Consider the following 9,559-nt stretch of genomic DNA (forward strand, 5'->3'; position numbering starts at 1 on the left):
AATACAGGCTACATAAAATCTGACCCCTGCTGCAGCTGTGCCTGTGTTTTACCCAAACTGATGCACTCACACATTTGTATGTTGCAGGTTCAGGTGTTTCTACTGATGGAGCAGGAGCTGACAGCAGATGAGGACATATCAAGGTATACAATGTCTTGTTATAACAAACTGGTCTGTGATGGTAAATGTACATCACAGACAACTCACTCCTGTCTTCCTGTTTGTTTGTTTTTTTAAACAAAATCCTGTTCACCTGTAGGACATCCGGGCCATCTGTGGCTGGGCTAGAGACCACCTATTCTGGAGGGAACGGCTTCTCCACCTCCTACAACAGTCAACGCTGGCTCAACCTCTATCTCTCTGCCTGCAAGCTTCTGGATCTGGCCTTGGCGCTGCCTCCCGAGAGCCTGCCTCAGTTTCAGATGTCAGTACAGACACTAGCTTGCATGTCATCATCAGGGACTCAATAACAGACATACAGTGGGGCAAAAAAGTATTTAGTCAGCCACCGATTGTGCAAGTTCCCCCACTTAAAATGATGACAGAGGTCAGTAATTTGCACCAGAGGTACACTTCAACTGTGAGAGACAGAATGTGAAAAAAAAATCCATGAATCCACATGGTAGGATTTGTAAAGAATTTATTCGTAAATCAGGGTGGAAAATAAGTATTTGGTCACCTCAAACAAGGAAAATCTCTGGCTCTCACAGACCTGTAACGTCTTCTGTAAGAAGCTTTTCTGTCCCCCACTCGTTACCTGTATGAATGGCACCTGTTTGAACTCATCATCTGTATAAAAGACACCTGTCCACAGCCTCAAACAGTCAGACTCCAAACTCCGCCATGGCCAAGACCAAAGAGCTTTCGAAGGACACCAGGAAAAGTATTGTAGACCTGCACCAGACTGGGAAGAGTGAATCTACAATAGGCAAGCAGCTTGGTGTGAAAAAATCAACTGTGGGAGCAATCATCAGAAAATGGAAGACATACAAGACCACTGATAATCTCCCTCGATCTGGGGCTCCACGCAAGATCTCATCCCGTGGGGTCAAAATGATCATGAGAACGGTGAGCAAAGATCCCAGAACCACACGGGGGGACCTGGTGAATGACCTGCAGAGAGCTGGGACCAAAGTAACAAAGGTCACCATCAGTAACACACTACAACGGCAGGGAATCAAATCCCGCAGTGCCAGACGTGTTCCGCTGCTGAAGCCAGTGCATGTCCAGGCCCGTCTGAAGTTTGCCAGAGAGCACATGGATGATACAGCAGAGGATTGGGAGAATGTCATGTGGTCAGATGAAACCAAAGTAGAACTTTTTGGTATAAACTCAACTCGTCGTGTTTGGAGGAAGAAGAATACTGAGTTGCATCCCAAGAACACCATACCTACTGTGAAGCATGGGGGTGGAAACATCATGCTATGGGGCTGTTTTTCTGCCAAGGGGACAGGACGACTGATCCGTGTTAAGGACAGAATGAATGGGGCCATGTATCGTGAGATTTTGAGCCAAAACCTCCTTCCATCAGTGAGAACTTTGAAGATGAAACGAGGCTGGGTCTTCCAACATGACAATGATCCAAAACACACCGCCCGGGCAACAAAGGAGTGGCTCCGTAAGAAGCATTTGAAAGTCCTGGAGTGGCCTAGCCAGTCTCCAGACCTCAACCCCATAGAAAATCTGTGGCGGGAGTTGAAAGTCCGTGTTGCTCGGCGACAGCCCCAAAACATCACTGCTCTCGAGAAGATCTGCATGGAGGAATGGGCCAAAATACCAGCTACTGTGTGTGCAAACCTGGTAAAGACCTATAGTAAACGTTTGACCTCTGTTATTGCCAACAAAGGTTATGTTACAAAGTATTGAGTTGTATTTTTGTTATTGACCAAATACTTATTTTCCACCCTGATTTACGAATAAATTCTTTACAAATCCTACCATGTGGATTCATGGATTTTTTTTTCACATTCTGTCTCTCACAGTTGAAGTGTACCTCTGGTGCAAATTACTGACCTCTGTCATCATTTTAGGTGGGGGAACTTGCACAATCGGTGGCTGACTAAATACTTTTTTGCCCCACTGTAATTTGTTTAGGTAGAAGTGTGTGCCTGTGTGTCAGTATTTGAGATGTGGAAGGGTACATTGTGATAATTGATTATGTGAATTTCACTCCTTTTAAAGCTGTTCTGAGTCAATCTGAGTATGTCACGCCTCATTACAGGTATCGCTGGGCCTTCATCCCAGAGGCGTCAGACGATTCGGGGTTGGAAGTGAGACGTCAGGGGATTCACCAGAGAGAGTTTAAGCCCTACATTGTCCGACTAGTGAAGCTGCTGAGGAAACGAGCCAAGGTATCTCATCTTCTCTTGTCTGCACAGGTTATTAAATAATGAAGATAAATGAGTGCCTTTTACAAAGAGGAAAGTGCTTGTTAAAAGAGGCTGTTTTGCAAATTGTAGTTTTTGCGGGTTGGCAGGTGAATATTCAGCTTTAGTAAATTATTTGCCTCCTCCTCATAGAAAAACCCAGAGGAGGACTGCTCCACCCAAACCCTGTCCTGGGAGCCAGGTCACCTAATGCTGACCCTCTACGTGATCCGCAGTATGGAGCAGCTGCTGCCCTTCTTCAACTTGCTCAGCCAGGTGTTCAGCAGCAAGGCCAGCAGCCGCTCAGGCCCCGCCTACGCTCACAACCGCACAGATGCCTCTTTCCCCAGCCACAAGGAGGGCCACAAACTGGAGAGCCAGAAAGTGTTCTGGAGTCGAGCTCGACAAAACATTGAGGAGATGGTTGAAAAAGACTTTCTAGAGGGGCTCATCAAGACGTGAGGTCAAAACAAGCGGAGGGAGAGGGAACTAACACACAACTGATCAACACTAGTGAACCTCAACCTGTACATTAAAAAAAACTATATGGGACTATAAACTTGGGGAGGAGTTTGTACATTCTTTTTTTTTTTTTTTTATAATGATTTTTCTTTTAAAAGCTACTTTATTGATTTTAATTATTTGTATATATGGAGCAGCTTTGATGACTTTCAACATTTCATGTGAGTCCTTTAGGATAAAGTGAAAATGCTGTGCCATTCCATATCGATGTGACTTAATAAAGATTTCTAATGAGAAGTTTACATCAGCTATGTTGTTCTCTTTCTAAATATTAAGAAAGAACTTACATTACGCCCCTGCCATTCAGTCTAAGTCTCTTCAGTCTCTTCTCCATTCTCATCTGAGCAGGTGTAGACTGTGTATAAAAGATAGACAGCCACTACCGCATTGCCCGTTGGTTTCCACATTAGCTTTGTCGTCATCGGAATCTTGTTTTTCTGGAGCCAGCCATGACTACAGTTACTCAAAAAGGATCAATGCTAGAGAACATAGAAAAATGTGTGAGCACAATACACAGACACACCTACCTGCTGTTTAGTGCAGTAACGGGGTAATAAAATACTAGAAAATGCCTAAAACCAAAACTCAAGCAAAGACTTCTCTACTTCACAGAAAGCCATTCTTGTCAGATAATTCCATTTAAGATGCAAAGCAGCAACACCACAAAGGCAGTCAAGAGGTCAGTTTGTCTCTGAGATGACCGTATCAGTATGGACTTTAGATGGTACCCTTTTAAGTTCCTGTTGGTCAACTCCACCTACATTGAGTAGACACTCAGCAGGAGAGGAGCAAAACATATAAACATTGTCTGCAAGGGAGTCCTAACAACAGTAGCCTGAGCAGCTACGTACAGTGGCTTGCAAAAGTATTCGGCCCCCTTGAACTTTTCCACATTTTGTCACATTACAGCCACGAACATGAATCAATTTTATTGGAATTCCACGTGAAAGACCAATACAAAGTGGTGTACACGTGAGAAGTGGAACGAAAATCATACATGATTCCAAACATTTTTTACAAATAAATAACTGAAAAGTGGGGTGTGCGTAATTATTCAGCCCCCTGAGTCACTACTTTGTAGAACCACCAATTACAGCTGCCAGTCTTTTAGGGTATGTCTCTACCAGCTTTGCACATCTACAGACTGAAATCCTTGCCCATTTTTTCTCCAGAGTAGTCTGATTTGATAACTGAGAGATGAGCGCTGTCAGATGGGAGAGAGGTCACAGCTGTTATTATACCCTATTAAAAATAAATATATTTAAAATACATTTCTAAGTGCCATGAACAAGTATTGTATTTTATATGTAGGTTTTTCCAATGTACATTAACACATTTTAATGTACATTTTTATGAAAAACGACTGATAGAACTGCATAATGCTGATCAGAAAATGTGATTGAGAGCACGACGCCAGAAGACTTCAGCACCATGGACAGGGCCGAATCCGCTGATTGGCTGCGCGTGGTTATATAAAATCGTGCTCCCTGAAGCTGCACGCTTCTTATGACCTTCGTAGTACGGAAGCAGCATGACAGGCACCAAAACCCTGTAGAGTAGCTGTATTAACCCTTCACATCCTCACGCAGCAACCCCATTCGCCCACCTCCCCACCTCTCTCGCTTCTCCCTTGAGCTCTCGCGATAAAAGAGGCTGCAGTGGGGTTGGTAACACTGTGTCACCTGACTCAAAGGAGGGGGCAGGGCGTGTTGAGAAATATAAATAAAATAATAATTAAATAAACGGAAGGATGTAAGTCCACCGAAAGCACCGCCATCCAACGACCCGGTTTGAAGCGCGCATCCCCGGAGCTGACGGTGAGGAAGGCGCAGAGGAAGCGTGGGGCTGCAGAAGGAGAAGGAAGAAGAAAAACAAACAAACAGAGAAAAAAAAACGCTGCACTGGATGGTGTGGGATGAAGATGATGATGATGTTCCCCTGCACGCCCCGCTGATACTCAGGGACTGTCAGACTGGTGGTGGTGGTAAGGATTATCCAGGAGACAAGCGGAAGGAAGACAGGGAGGAGGGGAGGCAAGAGACAAGCATCATCCAGGGAGGACGGCATTGTGAGGGAGGCTGTCCGACCATAACGCGGAACAGTAAGAAATTCATTAAAAAACGGAGGGGAAAACACTGAATTAAAACCTGGATTAGCGTTTTACTTTTTTGCCCTCTCCTTTTTCCCCCTTCTCCCCCTTTTTTTGCATATAGACTGTAGTTATCACCGGATACTGGAATTCAGGGAAGAAAGTCAGTTCATGATTGTTCCAGAAACGCATGCAGATCCAGCAGATCTGAGTGGATATACCAGCTCTCCGCTTGTTATGCAACTCAAATCAATTGCGGCTCTTTAGAAAGTGCCCTAATATTTCTTTTCCTGGAGCCTGTGTCTGTGTGGTGTTCTCGAGGGCGGCTGGGATTACTGAGGCTGCTCGCTCATTCCGGCGTGCGCGCGTGTGTGTGTGTGTGTGAGTAGGGGGGGGTAGGACCATATTGGAGGCTTGCTGGTTGTACTCCGCGGAGAGAAGATGTCGGGGCAGACGCTGACGGACCGCATCGCCGCGGCTCAGTACAGCCTGACGGGATCCGAGGTGTGCCGAGCGGTGTGCAAAGCCACCACGCACGAACAGACAGCCCCGAAGAAGAAACACTTGGAGTGTGAGTACATCTACGTCTAAGTAACCCCTCCATCTATCCTTCTCATGCACAACTAGGCCTTGCACCAAAGCCATGATGGTTGCCCCCCACCCCCACGTCCGTTACTCCAGCGTGTCTTAATATGCTTGGATGGGTTTCTAGTCATAGTATATACTCACGTGTATGAACACACACACACACACACACACACACACATACTACCGAAAGACCACCAACAGGAACTGCTTTCAGTCTTAACTGACCAAGCCAAAGTTAATATATAATTACATGGCCTCTCACCCGCTGACTGTGCATTAGTGTAGAGCCAGAATAGGGAAACCACAAAGTCTCCAACCAGATACTTACAGATAAAAGTCCCTCTGATTGCATGCTATCTCTCCCTCCAATGCTGCTCTTATGCTAGTTACTGCATAATTAAAAGGCTAAAAGTAGTTTCAGTACTACTAAGCACACAGGTGGGGTTGTTGCCTGAGACCTTGTCCTCTATGGTAGCACTGAAAAAACTGCCAACATATTTATCACAGATTTCTTTTTTCGTTTCTTGGTGCAGTTTCTAGATGTCTTTCATTGCACGAACAGGGTTGTCAAATGAAGGAGCAGGCGGTGCCAATTCAATTAAAAAAAAAGGCTATTAGCTTTTTGGAAAGGGTGGAATGGGGCTGTATTTACTGATAACACACAATTTCAGGGACAGTCAATATCCCCGGTGGTCATCCATACATAAAGTAGATTGAACTCTCCAATGACTCATGCGCAGAATAGATAAAAGTGAACACAGCAAAGGTGGAGGTTTCAGTTAGAGTGATTTTTTTTCAGGATGCAAATGAATGACACAAGGCCTTTAAGTATTTTTGCCAATAAATATGCAAAAAACAGACCAAGCTTGTGCATTTGATCAGAACACATACATGTGAATAACACAGCCTTTTGCTTTTTCTGCACAATGATATAATACAGCTTGTATTAAGATATTCAACACACAAAATTAATTTGTCTATAATATAAACACCATCCATGCATCACATCTGGGAAACATAAAGACTTGGTTTTATTTATTTGGTTTTGGAATAATTGGAAACATTAGGAAGTTATTGAAACAAGCTGGTGAGAGGTCAGTGAGTGCAAGTCACTGAATTGTTGAGGTTATAGGCATCTATATAGACAGAAACTAATGGAGGAAGAGTTATGGCCGGGATGGCCGATGTGTTTGAGGTGTGGACCCAAAAACAGACATGTGAGAGAAAAATGAAGTATAACAAAAAGCAAGCCGTTTATTAAGGGTGATATCAAACAGAAAACAAGGCAAGGTGAGCTGGGGAAAAACTAAACTAAAACCTAAACTGGGATGAACTAAAACTAACATGAAAACTATGCCCAGAGGTGGGACCAAGTCATTGTTTTGCAAGTCTCAAGTAAGTCTCAAGTCTTTATCCTTTAGTCTCAAGTCAAGTCTCAAGTAATGTCAGGCAAGTCAGAGTCGAGTCTCAAGTCACTGGTGTAAAAGTCCGAGTCAAGTCACAAGTCTGAAATTTTGAATTTCAAGTCCTTTCGAGTCTTTAAAAAAAAAAACGAAAAAAGAATGTTGCAGTTATATGCTAAATGTAAATATTAGACCATGTAATTTTTAAATCTGTGTTTTTCTCAACACATGACAAAATAGTGAACTTAGAAAATATACACAAATTGTGAAATTGCACCTCTTTAAAATGCAGCTCAATTAAACCTAGCTCCAAGAATAATTTTCACCGACAGTTCTGAGATAAGCTGCATGTTATTCTTGGATGCGGTTAGTAACTTCAGGTCACTGCAACAAGCCCAGGTACAGTTTACCGACGGATGGGTGCAGGACCTTGAAATGCACCGTGTAGAAGAAAGACCATCGTACGTATCATAAGTTTACCAGTCTCACAAATCGTCGTCATAAATACACATTCGTTAACCGTTTATTAATAGGACCTTTGAGCTCAACGGTAATTAATTAGTAGTGGAAATAATTTCTGGTTCATTACAGAAATGTAGCAGTGACAATAATACTGTATGCTGTAATCGTACTGGACAATTAGTGATACAAAACAACTGTTTTATCCTGTGAATAAAAGTATATGTTTTTGTCAATGTACCATAATAACAGAAGCGAAACGCAATATTGTGTCAGGACAATTCACTATTTATGCACAATAAACAAAGGAGCATAGCGCGACAATTTCTGTTCAGCGCCAGACTTGCTTGTAACCTATATCACCAATTATGTTATGAAAATGACGTATTAACTACAACAGCAGACTGACCTTTGTAGAATGCTTGGAGCAGACTAACCTGTGAGCTGGAGTGTTCTGGGACGTTATATTTGGTCTTTGAATGGCTGCAATCCAGGCCATCCGTCGCGTCTTTGTTACTTCGGAAACATGGCTCGAACAATTTCTCTTCAACGACGTAATCCGATAACAACCGATCTCTTTACCCGTCGGCTTCCCGTGGCTGTCATGCGACCGGCTATTGCAGTTAATAATACAACAGCTTCTTGACATTTTTGTGTTTCTTTTTATCGCTGTGTATTTTCAATTGAAAGCCTGCGTGCGCTAGTACCTCTTGCCACGAGTTCCCAGAATCCTTTGCGGTTTTACCCCTGAATGACGTCACATTTTCAATCTCTATATAATATGCATGTTAAATTTTATATTTGGGGTGAAATATCAAGTCTTTTCAAGTAAACCGGTTCAAGTCCAATTCAAGTCCCAGGTCATTGGTGTAAAAGTCCAAGTCAAGTCACAAGTCTTAGAACATTTTTTCAAGTCAAGTCTAAAGTCATAAAATTAATGACTCGAGTCTGACTCGAGTCCAAGTCATGTGACTCGAGTCCACACCTCTGACTATGCCATGGTACCTGAACATGAATCAGAACAGGTACATCTGAAAACTGTGACAAGAAACATGAACCTGAACCGAAGCATGAAAATAATCCTGAGACCGGAAGTACATGACGCGAGACAAAGAGACGACCCAACAGAGGGGGAACAGAGGGAGATAGAGGACACAGAAGGGTAATGAGGGAAGTGGAAACACCTGGGGAAACACAGCTGACACAATGAACCTGACGCCACAGGGGAAGCAAAACTAAACACACTGAACATGGAAACACAGACTTTCAAAGTAAAACAGGAAACATGGAGAGACGTGAACTGGGACACACTGATACAAGAGACAGAGAGTCGGAGTGAGAGAGGGACAAAGAGGAGAGAGACGCAAGGGGAACCTACCTAGACAAGGAGATAACATATGACAAACAGAAAAAGACTCATAAACAAGGAGACATGAACGATAACATAAACTACACTAAACTTCAACTACGATGAACTAATACAAAATAACCCAAAATACTCTGTCACAGACCCAGCCCCCTGACAGGGAAATTATTGTTTGTGTAATTTTAAACAGACAGAATCACCAGGGTTGGAAATATAACGGTGAAATCATTGTCTATCAGTGTCCAGGCATACATGCCCATGCCATGACGCTTCCTCCGCCGTGTTTGACAGATAGTGTTGCTTTGGATCATGAGGTGTTTCTCTCTTTCGCAATACTTCTCCCATCATTCAGCTGCAAGTTCATCTTGGTTTCACCATCCACTTTTTTGTCTTCTTCTTCGTTTTTTTTTTTGGTTGCAGATTTTCCTTTAGATGTTTTCTGGCAAAGTCTAATCTGCTCTTCCTGTTCTTGAGTGTAACCAGGGGTTTGCACCTTGTTGTCATCTCTGCATATATCTGTTTATGAAGGTGTCTCTTTATTATAGACTATGTGACAGTGATACCTCTTCCTGTGTGAGGATGTTCTTGACTTGGTTAGATGTTGTGAAAATGTTTTTTTTTAAATAATGGAAATAATTTGCCACTTCAGTTGTCTTCTGTGGTCTTTCAGGTCTTTTGGTGTTGCTGAGCTGCTATGGGCTCAAAATGTGGTCATAAATTATTTGTACTTGTAAAAGAGATTTGTGTGTGCGTAAAAAAGATTTGT

General features: G+C 43.0%; 2 protein-coding genes across 6 annotated transcripts in view; both read left to right on the forward strand.

The window, feature by feature from the left end:
• Nucleotides 1-3,130, forward strand: part of dop1a (DOP1 leucine zipper like protein A) — a 28,291-nt gene extending 25,161 nt beyond the window's left edge. For all 5 annotated transcript variants that reach the window (XM_014334242.2, XM_014334246.2, XM_014334245.2 and 2 more), the window contains 4 exons: nt 88-143; nt 260-424; nt 2,222-2,351; nt 2,520-3,130. In XM_014334242.2, coding sequence (XP_014189728.1) covers nt 88-143; nt 260-424; nt 2,222-2,351; nt 2,520-2,828 — 660 coding nt within the window. In that variant the 3' untranslated portion in view covers nt 2,829-3,130. The remainder of the gene's footprint in view (nt 1-87; nt 144-259; nt 425-2,221; nt 2,352-2,519) is intronic.
• A 2,288-nt stretch (nt 3,131-5,418) lies between these two features.
• The window catches only part of LOC121814709 (protein dopey-1-like), an 8,260-nt gene continuing 4,119 nt past the window's right edge, over nt 5,419-9,559 (forward strand). The window contains exon 1 of the mRNA XM_042221909.1: nt 5,419-5,548. Within this exon, the coding sequence (XP_042077843.1) occupies nt 5,419-5,548 (130 nt within the window). The remainder of the gene's footprint in view (nt 5,549-9,559) is intronic.

This window comes from Haplochromis burtoni, unplaced genomic scaffold, assembly GCF_018398535.1.
Source record: "Haplochromis burtoni strain Fernald_Lab_line unplaced genomic scaffold, NCSU_Asbu1 Contig_76, whole genome shotgun sequence".
NCBI classification, from domain to species: Eukaryota; Metazoa; Chordata; class Actinopteri; order Cichliformes; family Cichlidae; genus Haplochromis; species Haplochromis burtoni.